We start from the raw sequence: 19,334 nt of genomic DNA, 5'->3' as shown, positions 1-19,334 counted from the left end.
TAATGGAAGCACGAAAGACTTCCCAGATATCGTTCTGCTTTCTCCTACAAGCACTTTGCTCCGTCTCGCCAGATAACTGTATCCGATACTCCAGTTTTACGCAATTTAAATTGGTGCTAGTGTCGTGTTATCTGAAGGCGATTCCCCCTGTATAAACATTCCCAAACCTCGCGATATGTACGTCACATGATACGGTCACGTGACTCCGCCTCTGAGAGATGTCGCTCCAACAGTACGCTGGAATGGTCAGGCTCATAAGACAGGCGTGCTACAGACAGACCGGCTGGTAACTGACGATCTTGAAAGTTGACCAACTTCCTGACACACGTCCCTTCGGACGGAGAAAGCTGCTGGAGGCGGGTTGAGTGGCCTTTCGCGGATTCAGGTATGCCTAGCTGGGTCGTCGTGCGCATCGTCGAATCCCAATAGGACGCTTGACACCTGTGGTAGGTCGAAGAAGATGAGGATGAGGACACGGCTTTGATCTTGTGGTGCAACATATATGTATTGGGCAGCCCGATGTGTTTTTTATAACACCTATATTGTTTGTGTAGGCCAGTATTACGATGATCTCTGTGATAATACATATGTGGTAATTCGGAGTCGACTTTGGTAATCTTCTCCCACGTGTGATATGTGACAGGGAAGAGGAGGTTGACAGACAATCAGTCGTCACCATGCCGAGGCGCAGGAAGGAGGATGTCACCTGTGACTCGAAGCATGCGAAAATGGGTAAACCCATCCAAAGAAACGCTGCCAATGCGCGAGAAAGAGCTCGTATGAGGGTGCTAAGTAAAGCTTTTTCCAAACTGAAAACCACCCTGCCATGGGTACCCGCGGACACTAAACTGTCAAAGTTGGACACTCTTCGTCTGGCGTCGAGCTATATCGCCCACCTACAGCAGATTCTGGACGCAGAGGATGTAGAGACTCAACAACAGCTCATCCACCCTCTTAATCTGGTAGGTCATTCATTCATCATCAACCATCTTAACCTTTGTCTCATCCACCCTCTTAATCTGGTAGGTCATTCATTCATCATCAACCATCTTAACCTTTGTCTCTTCATCCTTAGTCCACATCCTCTTAACGTAGCTGGTCATTCATTTTACCTCCATCCTTGTTCCTGACAAGACATTCATCCTTCTTCCACCCATGTAACCTGACACATCTCACTCCCACCCTCTTTACCTGACAAGACATTCATCCTTCCTCCAGCCTTGTAACCTGACATATCCTTCTTCCACCCTTGTAGCCTGACGCATCCTTCTTCCACCCTCTTAACCTGACACCTCCTTCTTCCACCCACTTAACCTGACAAGACATTCATCCTTCTTCCACCCTTGTAACCTGACACATCCTTCTTCCACCCTTGTAACCTGACGCATCCTTCTTCCACCCTCTTAACCTGACAAGACATTCATCCTTCTTCCACCCTTGTAACCTGAAACATCCTTCTTCCAACCTTGTAACCTGACGCATCCTTCTTCGATCCTTGTAACCCTACACATCCTTCTTCAATCCATGTAACCTGAGACATCCTTCTTCCATCCTTGTAACCTGACATATCCTTCTTCCATCCTTGTAACCTGATACATCCTTCTTCCACCCTTGTAACCTGACATATCCTTCTTCCACCCTTGTAACCTGATACATCCTTCTTCCACCCTTGTAACCTGACATATCCTTCTTCCTCCCTTGTAACCTGACACATCCTTCTTCCATCCTTGTAACCTGACGCATCCTTCTTCCACCCGTGTAACCTGATACATCCTTCTTTAATCCTTGTAACCTGACACATCCTTCTTCCATCCTTGTAACCTGACACATCCTTTTTCCATCCTTGTAACCTGACACATCCTTCTTCCACCCTTGTAACCTGACATATCCTTCTTCCACCCTTGTAACCTGACATATCCTTCTTCCACCCTTGTAACCTGACACATCCTTCTTCCACCCTTGTAACCTGACATATCCTTCTTCCTCCCTTGTAACCTGACACATCCTTCTTCCATCCTTGTAACCTGACGCATCCTTCTTCCACCCGTGTAACCTGACACATCCTTCTTCATCCTTGTAACCTGACACATCCTTCTTCCATCCTTGTAACCTGACACATCCTTTTTCCATCCTTGTAACCTGACACATCCTTCTTCCACCCTTGTAACCTGACACATCCTTCTTCCACCCTTGTAACCTGACATATCCTTCTTCCACCCTTGTAACCTGACACATCCTTCTTCCACCCTTTTACCTGACATATCCTTCTTCCACCCTTGTAACCTGACACATCCTTCTTCCACCCTTGTGACCTGACACACCCTTCTCCCACCATTGTTACCTGACTCATCTCACTCCCACCTTCTTAACCTGGCACGATATTCATCCTTCTTCCACCCTTGTAACCTGACTCATTCTTCTTCCATCCTTGTAACCTGACACATCCTTCTTCCACCCTTTTGACCTGACATATCCTTCTTCCATTCTTGTAACCTGACATATCCTTCTTCCACCCTTGTAACCTGACATATCCTTCTTCCACCCTTGTAACCTGACACATCCTTCTTCCACCCTTGTAACCTGACACATCCTTCTTCCACCCTTGTAACCTGACACATCCTTCTTCCATCCTTGTAATCTGACAGTTCATTCATCCTTCTTCCACCCTTGTCACCTGACACATCTTTCTTCCACTCTCTTCCACATTCCCCCTGTTTCCATCCATCGTCCATTCATCCTTCGTTCCACATCCTCTGAACCTGTTGGACATACATCCATTCTCCACCTTCTGAACCTTGTAGGCAATTCAATGATCATTCACACACCTCCAAACCATTCGCCATTCATACACCTCTAGTCACAATCGGTTGTTCATTCGCCCACCCCAAACAACTAATATGCCTCTCAGTACCCATCAGGAACTGTTTTAAGTCCCCCTATCATTTTGACAGATTATTGCTATACGTTTTCTCAAGAGTCAGTTTCCCCTGATATAGTGATAGGACATTCATTTACCTTCCCATACAATTTACCTATCATCTCCTTGTATCCCACATATAATCTCTATATATTTTTTACCGTTTCTGACAAATTGTTCTCTGACCTTCCCTTAAATTTTAATTATCATCTCCTTATATTCCATATATATCTTTTAATCAATTTTTACCCCATACCTTTCTGACAAATTGTTATCCCACTTAGGGAAGGTCCCACCATTTATTCTGCGTGTCGGTGTAGGAAGAGGGGTTTAACAATCTTTTCACAAGAGGAGGATGGGATTGGTAGATAAAACCCTCGTGGTTTACCTGGTTGTTAGTGTTAAGTTGTTTTTCACATTCTCAATCTGTACTTCATACCTTTTAAATCACCATTTCTCTTCATTTTGTGGTAGATTCTTTCTTTAAATATATTTTGTAATCTTTATGTTTTAACTACACCCTTAATGTCCAAAAGAAAATGTTAACATTTATTTATTGGCTTTTGATTTTATGATTGTTATCAGTGACTTTGATTTAACATATATCATTAATCAGTGGCGGATCCAGAGGGGGAGGTTCAGGGGGTTCGATCCCCCCCCCCCCCTTTAAAAATGACTGAAACCCGCACTACCCACCCACCACCCTTAGAAAATTTCTGGATCCGCCTATGATTAATCATTGTATGCTGAAGATTTTGCTGAGTACCTGTAACTCATCCTTTTAGAATTTACTCATATGTTTTAGTATTCCTAACTATTTTTCTGTGTAAAATTATTCCCTTTGCTGCTAGAAGTGTATTTTAATTTATTCAAATGCAAGTCTCTTTCATATGTGTTTATCTGAATCCTTTTTTTTTTTTTTGCCTATCGTCTCTTGTACTTAATGTTCCAATGTGATGTGTTGACTCTGGGCTTCAAATGGAATAGTTTTGTTGGTTCACATCCTTGTCCTTTGCTCTGTGTATCTTGTAAAGTAATATTTCTGTTTGGTTAAGCTTCTTGTCTCATGTCTATAATTCTATATATTTATGCTTTTTGTCTGCTCTTTGTTTATTAATTTTTAATAATGGATCTGGAAGTCTTTGTCTCGTTTCGAGCGTTCCTCCTTCCTTCGGTAGGCCTTGTGGTTGATATTTATATTTCTTTCCCCTGTATATTTCACTTTCTGCTTCCTATATCTATTTTGTTTAGCCATATGCCTAAGCAGATTATATTTGCAATTCCTGTTTCGATAAGCGCTATGTGTCATATAAGATTATTTTTCAAATTCCTGTTATGGTATGAGTCGTGTTTCCAACGGAAGGCCCAGTTTTACATGTGAATTATTCTGCATGGTTGTTTAGGATGAAACGTGTCATGCCTACATTTGGATTGATTCTTCCAGAGCATCGCACGTAATACACGTTGTCCGCCATTTACTTCCTTTAATATTCTCCACCACTCCTTTAATATTTAGGTAAAGTTTACACAGGCTCTACTGATGCTGTAAACATGGATATGACAGACTGAAGACTGAACTACAGCCGTCATTTAACCCGGATATACCACAATGTCACACACCATTTAACCCGGATATACCACAATGTCACACACCATTTAACCCGGATATATCACAATGTCACACACCATTTAACCCGGATATAATACAATGTCACACACCATTTAACCCGGATATACCACAATGTCACACACCATTTAACCCGGATATACCACAATGTCACACACCATTTAACCCGGATATACCACAGTGTCACACACCATTTAACCCGGATATACCACAATGTCACACGACATATAAACCAGGATATATATGTGTAACACATCATTTAACCCGGAATACGCCCCGATATCACACATCATACATCTTGGGATTCACCTCAATGTCGATCACACACCATTATATCTTGCGATATACCTCAATGCCACACACCATTTATCCTGGGATATACTTCAATGTCACACACCATTTATCCTGGGATATACCTCAATGTCACACACCATTTATCCTGGGATATACCTCAATGTCACACACCATTTATCCTGGGATATACCTCAATGTCACACACCATTTATCCTGGGATATACCTCAATGTCACACACCATTTATCCTGGGATATACCCCCAATGTCACACACCATTTAACCCGGGATGTATCTCAATGCCACACACCATTTATCCTGGGATATATTATCAATGTCACACACCATTTAACCCTGGATATATCTCAATGTCACCCACCATTTATCCTGTGATATACCCCCAATGTCACACACCATTTAACCCGGGATATACTTCATTGTCACACACCATTTATCCCTGGATACATCTCAATATCACACACCATTTATCCTGTGATATACCCCCAATGTCACACACCATTTAACCCGGGGTATATCTCAATGTCACACACCATTTATCCTGGGATATACTTCAATGCCACACACCATTTAACCCGGGATATATCTCAATGCCACACACCATTTAACTTCTAGTATATACAAGGTTCCAATACGACATTTTGCCCAGCTATACATGTACATCATACAGCAGTATATATAGTATTCAACATATCCATGTAGACAACCCGATAGTACCCGCGTGTAGCATACCCTTCAGGAGGACATCCGATTATGTATTGTTATGCAGTTCAATGATACATCATTACGTGTTTTCGTTAAATAGGTCTTGTTATAAAACATAGACACATTTGCATACCTTTCTAAAAACTATTACACCGTTCATGGATTCGAAGCATTTAAAGCTTAAATTCAATTTGATACGGTTTTGTCAGATAGACTTAAGGTTAAAGATTATATTACACAGCAGTCTACATAAAGCATACAAGCATATCACATACTGATTTAACCTACACCTTCAACCGCGTTTGTGGAATATATGAAGAGGAACACTTTTTATGGATAGACTTCTTTATTACAATAGATGCGACGTTTCGGTGTAGATCCTAACACCGTTATCAAGAAAATCTAAGGTAGAATACATGTATCATATGTAACCAAAACCATCCACTTTGGTCACTAATACGTCATATTTGAAAATGTCATTTTACATGTCTACTAAAAGCCATCTTGAAAGATCTGCTAAGACTTGAGTGCTATGGCTCTGGTGGCACAACTTCTGATCAAGGGTCATGTGAAGCTCTTTGGAATATCCGAAGGAAAAGCATGCTCGATTGTACCTGTAAATAAAAGAAATGTAGACCCAAAGCCTTGTGCTCCTGGAATATTGCTGGACATTGAAGAAACTCTGACAAGTGAAAAGTCATACCTCTTGTCTGACAATCTTCTAGACTGTAGTAAATACCAATCCCTTTGCATAGGGAATAAATATGAGACAGATGCGGACGTATCTCTGGTCTCTTCTTCTTCGACTACAGGTGGGGAAGTCAGTAGATAGCACGTGATGATTAAGACGGGGTATAACGGTATCTCACAAGACAGTCAGCCTGGGACACGCGAGCTTATTATATAGAGTAAACAAGATATAGATATGTGGGTTTTTTCTGAGAATAGCCATGGGATACACCAATGTATCCCCCCGCATCCCCAAACTGAGGTATACCCGTATATTCCGAGGACAACAAGGATCTAGAACAGTGTGTTCTATATGTGTATGTACATAAAAGCCATATGCACAGATCAATTCACAGAGACAGATGAGCATGTTAACTTTCAAGAACACTTCTTGACATAAGATCTCTTCACAAAATCAGCACAAATCCTCAAATACTCCTCTTTTACAAATTATGTACATATTAGGTAGATGTTTTTATCTTAAAGCAGTGGAATATGTGTATAGCAGTATAATAGTGGTATCATTCATTGCAATTGTGTAATTCCTTATAAAACATAAAGTAATCTATATTGACGAACTGTGCATATACGTACATTTGTAAATGGAACTAAACTGCTGTTCTTGTCACAGACATGGCTTACTTGATTCACAAACCCTTTAATGTCAGTCGTGTTGATTACAATCTCTTAATCTTTGTATACTGTTATTAATATATAGAATACATCACCGAGTTCGTGTGTGGTCCATGCAAGACTATGGCCGAAAGTAAACAATAATCTTTTTACATTGAATGCCCATGTTACACGATAACATTGAACTAAATATTTATATAAAAGGTAACATTACTTTAGATAACTGTTATTAAATAAATATATTGAACCAATATTAAATACATACCTAGGGTTAGTCAACATATATTCCGTACCTACCTGGTGCACAAAGTGCAGTAACATTTGAATCATGATTACCTTCACTTATTGCTTACTGACAACACGTACGATGAAACATTCGGCATAGTCGATTTTCGAATGTGCCCAGACTGCACGTGTTAAGCAATATTGGTTAAATGTGGTATCAAATTTCTGAAATAGAACAGATGGTGAAATATTTAACCTCGATTGTAACTGTTCTACAAGAACTAAAGCTTTATCAGCTTTGTGAACAAGAATATTAATTCCTTTAGACCAACACAGCCTGTTTGAGAATAGCAACGATTAAAAGTAAAAGTAGATGCTTGTACATGGTTATTCCATCCATCCATCCAATATCAGTGTTCCAGGTGTGTCGCCATCCTTGAAACATTGTATCATATAGCAGTTAACATGGGCGTGACAACAGGGTATACCAGGGTATTCTGTCTATTTCACAGCAGTTGACAAGGGTTAAACCTGTCATTTCACAGCAGTTGACAAGGGTTAAACCTGTCTATTTCACTGCAGTTAACAAGGGTTAAACCTGTCTATTTCACTGCAGTTAACAAGGGTTATACCTGTATATTTCACAGCAGTTAACAAGGGTTAAACCTGTCTATTTCACTGCAGTTAACATGGGTTAAACCTATTTCACAGCAGTTAGGATTATACCTGTATATTTCGCTGCAGTTGACAAGGGTTAAACCTGTCTATTTCACTGCAGTTAACAAGGGTTATACCTGTATATTTCACAGCAGTTAACAAGGGTTAAACCTGTCTATTTCACTGCAGTTAACAAGGGTTAAACCTGTCTATTTCACTGCAGTTAACAAGGGTTAATTTCACCTTATACAAGGGTTAAACCCTATTTCACTGCAGTTGACAAGGGTTATACCTGTATATTTCACAGCAGTTAACAAGGGTTAAACCTGTCTATTTCACTGCAGTTAACAAGGGTTATACCTGTATATTTCACAGCAGTTGACAAGGGTTAAACCTGTCTATTTCACTGCAGTTGACAAGGGTTAAACCTGTCTATTCCTGCAGTTAACAAGGGTTAAACCTGTCTATTTCACTGCAGTTGACAATTATACTGCAGTTAACAAGGGTTAAACCTATTTCACACAGCAGTTGACAAGGATTATACCTGTATATTTCGCTGCAGTTGACAAGGGTTAAACCTGTCTATTTCACTGCAGTTAACAAGGGTTAAACCTGTATATTTCACAGCAGTTGACAAGGGTTATACCTGTATATTTCGCTGCAGTTGACAAGGGTTAAACCTGTCTATTTCACTGCAGTTAACAAGGGTTAAACCTGTCTATTTCACTGCAGTTAACAAGGGTTATACCTGTATATTTCACTGCAGTTAACAAGGGTTATACCTGTATATTTCACAGCAGTTAACAAGGGTTAAACCTGTCTATTTCACTGCAGTTAACAAGGGTTAAACCTGTCTATTTCAGCAGCAGTTGACAAGGGTTTACCTGTCTAACCAGTTGACAAGGGTTAAACCTGTCTATTTACTCAGTTAACAGCAGTTAACAAGGGGTCACAGCAGTTAACAAGGGTTATACCTGTATATTTCACAGCAGTTAACAAGGGTTAACCTGTCTATTTCACTGCAGTTGACAAGGGTTAAACCTGTCTATTTCACTGCAGTTAACAAGGGTTAAACCTGTCTATTTCACAGCAGACAAGGGTTAACAAGGGTTAAACCTGTATATTTATATTGCAGTTAACAAGGGTTAAACCTGTCTATTTTTCACTGCAGTTAACAAGCAGGGTTAAACCTGTCTATTTCACAGCAGTTAACAAGGGTTATACCTGTATTTCCTGCAGTTAACAAGGGTTAAACCTGTCACTGCAGTTAACAAGGGTTAAACCTGTCTATTTCACTGCAGTTAACAAAGGGTTATTTCACAGCAGTTAACAAGGGTTACCTGTCTATTTCACTGCAGTTAACAAGGGTTAAACCTGTCTATTTCACTGCAGTTGACAAGGGTTAAACCTGTCTATTTCACTGCAGTTAACAAGGGTTATACCTGTATATTTCACAACAGTTAACAAGGGTTAAACCTGTCTATTTCACTGCAGTAAACATGGGTTAAACCTATTTCACAGCAGTTGACAAGGATTATACCTGTATATTTCGCTGCAGTTGACAAGGGTTAAACCTGTCTATTTCACTGCAGTTAACAAGGGTTATACCTGTATATTTCACAGCAGTTGACAAGGGTTATACCTGTATATTTCGCTGCAGTTGACAAGGGTTAAACCTGTCTATTTCACTGCAGTTAACAAGGGTTAAACCTGTCTATTTCACTGCAGTTGACAAGGGTTAAACCTGTCTATTTCACAGCAGTTAAAAAGGCCAATAGAAGTAGAAACGATGTATGCTTATTTATGAAACAGCAGTTAACAAGGACTATACCTGTTTGTATCTCGGGAGTTGATAAAGCCGGGTATGTAAGTGTATCTCACACGGAATATGTTTATTAATTTAACAAAGGTTAACACGGGGTATAGCTGTTTCACAGCAGCTCAGCAAGGGTATGTCATTATCACCCTTGTTACCAGTTAAGAAGGATTATACCTGTTAGTATCACAGGAGTTGATACGTGGTATGCCAGTTTATCACACAGCTGTTAACACAGGGCATATCTAATTATCACACAACAGTTGACTTGCGGGCATGCATGTTTATATCACAGCAGTCAACAAAGGGTATGCATTGTTATTACAATGCTGTTAACATGGGATATTCTAGTACTGAAGTAACTGGGTGTACAACATGTAATCACTGAGTTTTACCCGGGATAAACCAAGGTTGTATACGATTCAAGATATTTGTTATACAAAACATCATCAAGGGACAGGATACAAAATCTATCCTACAAACATAGCTTAACACTTAGTGTTGAATCCCGTTTCATAGAAATTGTTCTCTCGTAATGCAGCAGACAAACATGCATATGTGTATATGAATATAGTCGGAACTGCACAATCGACTCTGCATCGGAGATTTCTTTAATATGGACATCCTAAATATTCTAAATATTGAAAAGGTTTTGTAGTTTTTTTAATTTCATGCATATTGTTCTCCTTGAATGCATATGCTTGAAGCCTGCGCCAACTTCATAAGTTCTGAAACAATTAAATGTAGGGCTTGTTCTCACGGGCTAGATTCCTGGAACAAATTGTTGTGCTCAACTGCATGTATTTGTCACGGGGGTCTGTAAAGAATGATCCTATTCCAATTTCACCTGTGTTCAAATAGAGCCACTTGTCCCCGGCCCCCTTCCCCGACGGAGGCTCCGTGACATGAATGCGCTTCCCCCTGCTGCGCTGCTGTTATCAACCAAGGCAAAGAAAAATGAGTAAAAACGACGTAAATAATATGTGCACGTGCGTTATCAGTGCGGGTGTCGTTTATCTCCGCCGAGCTGCCGGGCCGATCGGGCCGTGTGTACATGGGAGTGAAAGAGAGGGATGGGGAGAGTGAGAGTGGTCTTTGAGGGGCGATGGAAGAGGCTGAGGCGGTACCTAGAGGGGTGGGAGAGGGTTGAGCGGAGGTTGGAAGGTGAGAGATGGGGTCTGGACGATTGGACCGCGGTCATGGATGTAAAAGAGATAAGGACAGGCGAGGGAGCTGACAGAGAGGAGAGGGAGCTGAAAGGGAGAGAGGAGAAGCATGGGGAAGGGGGTTTTACAGGGGTTTTAGAAAGGCTGAGGTAGTTGAAAGGGGCAGGGAAAGTGTCTTGTTGCCTAGGCCACCTACAGGGCAGCATAGAAGGATGAAGTAGAGAGAGTGGACCGGCAGGAGGTCGGAATTGGGATGAGAAAAGCTAATATGTTGTTTGGCAGGGTTGGGACAGGCAAAGGCAAAGTGGACCTTCTAAACAGAAGAAGAGAATAGAGGGCCCGAGGTCTGAAAAGGGTTTGGGATATTGGGATAGATGAGGGGAGGGTGATTGGAACTTTATGGCCAGGTGATGGGTCAGGCGATGAAGTAGGTACGACTGAAGTCCACACTTTTCCTTAACAATATACATTTTCCAAAACACAAACTATTATGAAGAAATCAACGGTTTTACAGATCAAGATTAACGATAAGCCAAATTTCTAGTATGCACGACAGAAAAATCAAACTTCATTGCAAAATGAAACATTATCATGAAATAGACTTACCTATCACTCAAACAAGCTAACCTTTAGGGTGAAACAGAGTATGCACGCATATTTGATACTAAGAAATGACTATTCAGTAATGATGTATCAGATACACAGTTATGTTTTGGACATTTAAGTTTACAGTATTTCAGTGACAGACCTGTAACGTTTTGATAACGTTTACAATTTTTTGGTCAAATCCAATTTTCAAGTGTATACTTTCTTTTCACCGACAATTCACAAGCCCACCTTTCAACGTAAACAAGTCAATCCAACGTTCAACAAATATAGAATTACGATTCAGCAGCCTTTGAGTAAACCTAAGATTCAATAATAAGCCTTCTTCGCGAGTAGTTCAAAAATTCAATGTCGGATAAAAATCTTAATAGGTTTGCAGGTTTTCCATCTTTTCCAAAATAAGCTTCTCCGAGGTTTTTCAGTTCAAGTCAATAAATAACAATCCCTAATCGTCACGTTTCTCCTCTGAAAATGAACAGCATCAGTATCGTGGGTAAAACGAGATGAAACACAAGAACGATCGTGCCTTTCAAAAACTTCCGTTGTGAGGCGGTGAAAGTGTTGCTCCACAACTGTGGCGGACTATTTTGAAATATACATTATATGCAGTGATACAATGGTTGTTTCTTTTTGAAAATATGTTTGAAGTCGTCACCATTTTCACAGTTGGGATTTCGGATATCAAAACATGGGATTAATTTTTTTCAACCACATCGGATTTTAGAATTTTTGAGACAAAAAAGTGTATGTTATGATACGCTGAGTGAAAACAATATATTCCATCTCGAACTGGGCCTGGAAAGGGGGGGGGGGGGGAAGGAGGGAAATGGGATGTCTTTGGAAGATGAAACTAGGATGGTAACAGGTATGGTGTCTGTTAAGAGTGCGCAATAAACCCTCATACGATTTCAAACATGGATTATGAAATCTGATGGTATGTAGCCTGTGGTGTAACATATGAAACGGTTATATATTCTGATCCTTCTTTTGCCTACGACATTACTTAACTATAATTGCAGCATTTTGGACAGTCTGCCATACAGACCCTGAAGCAAATAAATCTAAGAAATCCCACGCAAGTCTAGAAAATGTGGCGAGTCTAGATTTCCACAGGTTCAGGATCTGAAAATAAAGAAAGTCTCAGGGCTCCTTTTCATTATATTTCATTATTTTCACTATGAGTTTTTTTTCAGTAAAATATGTTAATTTCAGAGACTAGTTGTTAGTCTACCATTTGGACAACTCCTTGACGACGTCTTGGTTAGTGGAGCTTATTTATATGAATGTGATCTATACTTCAGTCACAATTTCGATTTATAATATAAAACATGGCCCAGATGACCGCCATTTTGAATGCACGTTGCGTACTCCTACATTACCCAGTTTTTTATGATAATGAAATATGCATGCCGTTTTATTTTAAAAGTGTTTACATATTCTTCTTTATCCATTTATAACGGCCTCAACCATCGAATGTTGTCTATTTCAAAAACCAACAAAGCTGAGCTGTGGGTCTAGTGTTCCTTACACATGTTCTGGCAAAATGTTGTTCTTTTTTTCCCTTTCGGAAAATACAGCAGTTTTAAGAGGCAGGAAAAGTTTATAAGTGATTTTCTTTTAAAGCCCAATAAATTGCTTTCCTGGTCTGTCTTGACAAGTAGTTCGTTATGTGGAAGGGTTGATTCTGTTAACATCACGTTCAGCCCTGTCCACATTTTTTCTTTCATTGCACTTATATTAATCAACATCTGCCCGTTCTTCTGTTTCAGACCTGGCCGTTCACCTTTTCCGGGAGGGTCATCGGCGGAGACAACAAGCCTCTAGACGCGCTGAAAATCTCAGCAAAGCAGGACACCTGCACTAAGTGCTGATTTCATGTTTATCAAATACAACGTTGTGATACGGGCACCCGTGTAGAACTCAGAATGGACTAATGTTTGATTACTGGCCGACTACTGGTAGACGCGCTTCCAATGGTATGTCTTAGGTATGAAGCATTAGCCTATGATATAACAATGAAAGGTAACTTGGCGTTAGAGTCAACCGTGCAACACGGGATATTGGGTGGCAAAAGATTTATCGTAGCGAAACAGGACGTCTTCTTGCATCGAGGATACAAGGAAGACCTAGCTTGGAACCACAATAAGATTTTACCTTCATCAATGTGACACAGGGAGACTTTACCTTTATCATTGTGACACAGGAAGATTTTACCTTTATCATTGTGACACAGGAAGATTTTACCTTTATCAATGTGACACAGGAAGACTTTACCTTTATCATTGTGACACAGGCAGATTTTACCTTTATCAATGTGACACAGGAAGATTTTACCTTTATCATTGTGACACAGGAAGATTTTACCTTTATCATTGTGACACAGGAAGATTTTACCTTAATCGATGTGACACAGGAAGATTTTAGCTTAATCGATGTGACACAGGAAGACTTTAGCTTAATCGATGTGACACAGGAAGACGCATTTTAGCGACACAGGAAGACGCATCCTCGCGAAGAACCACAGGCAGACTTTACTTATCACAGGTAGACTTAACTTATCACAGGCAGAGTTAACTTTTCAGAGGACGACCTATCCTAGAGACACATTGCCCGTGTCCATACTTATCCCAGCCATGTACAGACATCCTTGAGACTTATGTACACTTATCGTAGACACGTCATCATGACGCACGTGTCAGTATGGAGTGTCATAATGTGGAGTTAGTAGATGCGAGACGACGTTAGTAGATGCGAGACGACGTTAGTAGAAGAGACAGCGACGTCCCGTACAACGTGACGTTATGGGCCGTGTCGTGACACCGAGCTATGTTATAGTATCATATGTGTTTGTGAAGTGATGTTTGTCAAATTCAAGTAAAACTTGGTACATTCTTAAAACTGTTTTCTTTTTAAATGATACTGGTTACAAAGGTGGGTTTCATATATTTGAACATATGCTATATCACTGAGAGTGGTAATTTAGCTATACCTCATCTCGAATACAACTATATCACAAAACATATTACGTACATATATAACCTACATGACATATGACATGTCTATATTCCCTACATGACAAATATAAAGGAACATATCTATATCATTCAGATGACAAATATCAGGGAATATATCTATATCCCCTAGATGAAAAATATCAAAGAACATATCTATATCCCCTAGATGACAAATATCAGGGAATATATCTATATCTCCTAGATGACAAATATCAGGGAACATATCTATATTACATAGATGACTAATATTAGGGAACAAATCTATATCACCTAGATGACAAATATCGAGGAACATGTCCATAGCACCTATAGATGACAAATTTCAGGGAACATATCTATATCTCCTAGATGACAAATATCAGGGAACATATTTATATCCCTTAGATGACAAATATCAAGGAACACATCTATATCACCTCGACGACAATTTTCAGGGATCATAGCTATATCACCTAGATGACAAATTTCAGGGAACATGTCTATATCCCCCAAATGACAAATATGGAAAAACATGTCCATATCACCTAGATGACAGATTTCAGGGAACATGTCTATATCCCCTAGATGACAAATATGGAGGAACATGTCTATAGCACCTAGATGACAAATATCAGGGAACATGTTCATATCACCTAGATGACAAATTTCAGCGAACATATCTATATCCCCCAGATGACAAATATTTGAGGAACATGTCCATATCACCTCGATGACAATTTTCAGGGAACATATCTATATCACTTCGATGACAAATTTCAGGGAACATATCTATATCACCTCGATAACAAATTTCAGAGAGCATGTGTATATCCCCTAGATGACCAATATGGAGAAACATGTCCGTATCACCTACATGGCATATTTCAGGGAACATATTAATATCCCTTCGATGACAAATATTGAGGAACATATCTATATCACCTCGATGACAAATTTCAGGAAACATGTCTATATCTCCTGGATGACAATTTTCAGGGATCATAGCTATATCACTTCGATGACAAATTTCAGGGAACATGTCTATATCCCCTAGATGACAAATTTCAGGAAACATATCTATATCCCCTAGATGACAAATATCAGGGAACATGTCCATATCACCTAGATGACAAATATCAGGGAACATGTCTATATCACCTAGATGACAAATTTCAGGGAACATATCTATATCCCCCAGATGACAAATGTGGAGGAACATGTCTATAGCACCTAGATGACAAATATCGAGGAACATATCTATATCGCCCAGATGACAAATATCAGGGAACATATCTATATCGCCTAGATGACAAATATCAGGGAATATATCTATATCACCTAGATGACAAATATCAGGGAACATATCTATATCACCTAGATGACAAATATCAGGGAGCATATCTATATCGCCTAGATGACAAATATCGAGGAACATATCCATATCACCTCGATGACAAATATCAGGGAACATATCTATATCACCTAGATGACAAATTTCAGGGAACATAACTCCATATCGCCTCGATGATGACATAATATATCAGGAACAGGGAACATATCTATATCACCTAGATGACAAATATCAGGGAACATATCTATATCGCCCAGATGACAAATATCAGGGATTATATCCATATCACCTCGATGACAAATATCAGGGAACATATCTATATCACCTCGATGACAAATTTCAGGAAACATGTCTATATCTCCTAGATGACAATTTTCAGGGATCATAGCTATATCACTTCGATGACAAATTTCAGGGAACATGTCTATATCCCCAAGATGACAAATTTCAGGAAACATATCTATATCCCCTAGATGACAAATATCAGGGAACATGTCCATATCACCTAGATGACAAATATCAGGGAACATGTCTATATCACCTAGATGACAAATTTCAGGGAACATATCTATATCCCCCAGATGACAAATGTGGAGGAACATGTCTATAGCACCTAGATGACAAATATCGAGGAACATATCTATATCGCCCAGATGACAAATATCAGAGAACATATCTATATCCCTAGATGACAAATATCAGGGAATATATCTATATCACCTAGATGACAAATATCAGGAACATATCTATATCACCTAGATGACAAATATCAGGGAGCATATCTATATCGCCTAGATGACAAATATCGAGGAACATATCCATATCACCTCGATGACAAATATCAGGGAACTTATCTATATCACCTAGATGACAAATTTCAGGGAACATAACTATATCGCCTAGATGACAAATATCAGGGAACATAGCCATATCACCTAGATGACAAATATCAGGGAACATATCTATATCGCCCAGATGACAAATATCAGGGATTATATCCATATCACCTCGATGACAAATATCAGGGAACATATCTATATCACCTCGATGACAAATTTCAGGAAACATGTCTATATCTCCTAGATGACAATTTTCAGGGATCATAGCTATATCACTTCGATGACAAATTTCAGGGAACATGTCTATATCCCCAAGATGACAAATTTCAGGAAACATATCTATATCCCCTAGATGACAAATATCAGGGAACATGTCCATATCACCTAGATGACAAATATCAGGGAACATGTCTATATCACCTAGATGACAAATTTCAGGGAACATATCTATATCCCCCAGATGACAAATGTGGAGGAACATGTCTATAGCACCTAGATGCCAAATATCGAGGAACATATCTATATCGCCCAGATGACAAATATCAGAGAACATATCTATATCGCCTAGATGACAAATATCAGGGAATATATCTATATCACCTAGATGACAAATATCAGGGAACATATCTATATCACCTAGATGACAAATATCAGGGAGCATATCTATATCGCCTAGATGACAAATATCGAGGAACATATCCATATCACCTCGATGACAAATATCAGGGAACATATCTATATCACCTAGATGACAAATTTCAGGGAACATAACTATATCGCCTAGATGACAAATATCAGGGAACATAGTCATATCACCTCGATGACAAATATCAGGGAACATATCTATATCGCCTAGACGACAAATATCAGGGATTATATCCATATCACCTCGATGACAAATATCAGGGAACATATCTATATCACCTCGATGACAAATATCAGGGAACATATCTATATCGCCCAGATGACAAATATCAGGGAACATATCTATATCACCTCGATGACAAATATCAGGGAACATATCTATATCACCTAGATGACAAATATCAGGGAAACATATCTATATGACAAATATAGATGACAAATATCTAGAGGAACATATCCATATCACCTAGATGACAAATATCAGGGAACATATCTATATCACCTAGATGACAAATATCAGGGAACATATCTATATCACCTAGATGACAAATATCAGGGAACATATCTATATCACCTAGATGACAAATATCGAGGAACATATCTATATCACCTAGATGACAAATATCAGAGAACATATCTATATATCACCTAGATGACAAATATCAGGGAACATATCTATATCACTTAGATGACAAATATCGAGGAACATATCTATATCACCTAGATGACAAATATCAAGGGAACATATCTATATCGCCTAGATGACAAATATCGAGGAACATATCTATATCACCTCGATGACAAATATCAGGAACATATCTATATCACCTAGATGACAAATACTCAGGAACATAACTATATCGCCTAGATGACAAATATCAGGGAACATAGTCATATCACCTCGATGACAAATATCAGGGAACATATCTATATCGCCTAGATGACAAATATCAGGGAACATATCCATATCACCTCGATGACAAATATCAGGGAACATATCTATATCACCTCGATGACAAATATCAGGGAACATATCTATATCGCCCAGATGACAAATATACAGGGAACATATCTATATCACCTCGATGACAAATATCAGGGAACATATCTATATCACCTAGATGACAAATATCAGGGAACATAACTATATCGCCCAGATGACAAATATCGAGGAACATGTCCATGTCACCTAGATGATAAATATCAGGGAACATATCTATATCTCCCAGATGACAAATATCAGGGAACATATCTATATCGCCTAGATGACAAATATCAGGGAACATATCCATATCACCTCGATGACAAATATCAGGGAACATATCTATATCACCTAGATGACAAATATCAGGGAACATATCTATATTGCCCAGATGACAAATATCAGGGAACATATCTATATCACCTAGATGACAAATATCAGGGAACATATCTATATCGCCCAGATGACAAATATCGAGGAACATATCTATATCACCTAGATGACAAATATCAGGGAACATATCTATATCGCCTAGATGACAAATATCAGGGAACATATCTATATCACCTCGATGACAAATTTCAGGGAACATATCTATATCACCTAGATGACAAACATCAGGGAACATATCTATATCGATTAGATGACAAATATCGAGGAACATGTCCATATCACCTCGATGACCAATTTCAGGGAACATATCCATATCACCTAGATGACAAATTTCAGGGAACATATCTATATCTCCTAGATGACAAATATCAGGAACAGATCTATATCACCTAGATGACAAATATCAGGGAACATATCTATATCACCTAGATGACAAATATCAGGAACATATCTATATCGAGGCCCAGATGACAAATATCAGGGGAACATATCTATATCACCTAGATGACAAATATCGAGGAACATGTCCATATCACCTCGATGACAAATTCAGGGAACATATCTATATCTCCTAGATGACAGATATCATCAGGAACATATCTATATCACCTAGATGACAGAAATCAGGAAGATATCTATATCACCTAGATGACAAATATCGAGGAACATGTCCATATCACCTCGATGACAAATTTCAGGAACATATCTATATCTCCTAGATGACAGATATCAAGGAACAT

The 19,334-nt window shown here is 39.1% G+C and overlaps 1 protein-coding gene across 1 annotated transcript; it reads left to right on the top strand.

The window, feature by feature from the left end:
* Nucleotides 1-271: 271 nt before the first annotated feature.
* Nucleotides 272-14,283, top strand: LOC124274456 (transcription factor 21-like). The gene is made up of 2 exons (XM_046709819.1): nucleotides 272-962; nucleotides 13,161-14,283. The coding sequence occupies exons 1-2, from the start codon at nucleotides 678-680 to the stop codon at nucleotides 13,260-13,262; spliced, it is 387 nt and encodes a 128-aa protein (XP_046565775.1). The 5' UTR covers nucleotides 272-677; the 3' UTR covers nucleotides 13,263-14,283.
* Nucleotides 14,284-19,334: the final 5,051 nt, after the last annotated feature.

This window comes from Haliotis rubra, unplaced genomic scaffold (genome assembly GCF_003918875.1).
Source record: "Haliotis rubra isolate DU_JTF1 unplaced genomic scaffold, ASM391887v1 Scf191, whole genome shotgun sequence".
NCBI lineage: Eukaryota > Metazoa > Mollusca > Gastropoda > Lepetellida > Haliotidae > Haliotis > Haliotis rubra.
Note: the sequence above shows the minus strand (reverse complement) of the source record. Positions and strands in the feature narration are given on the sequence as shown.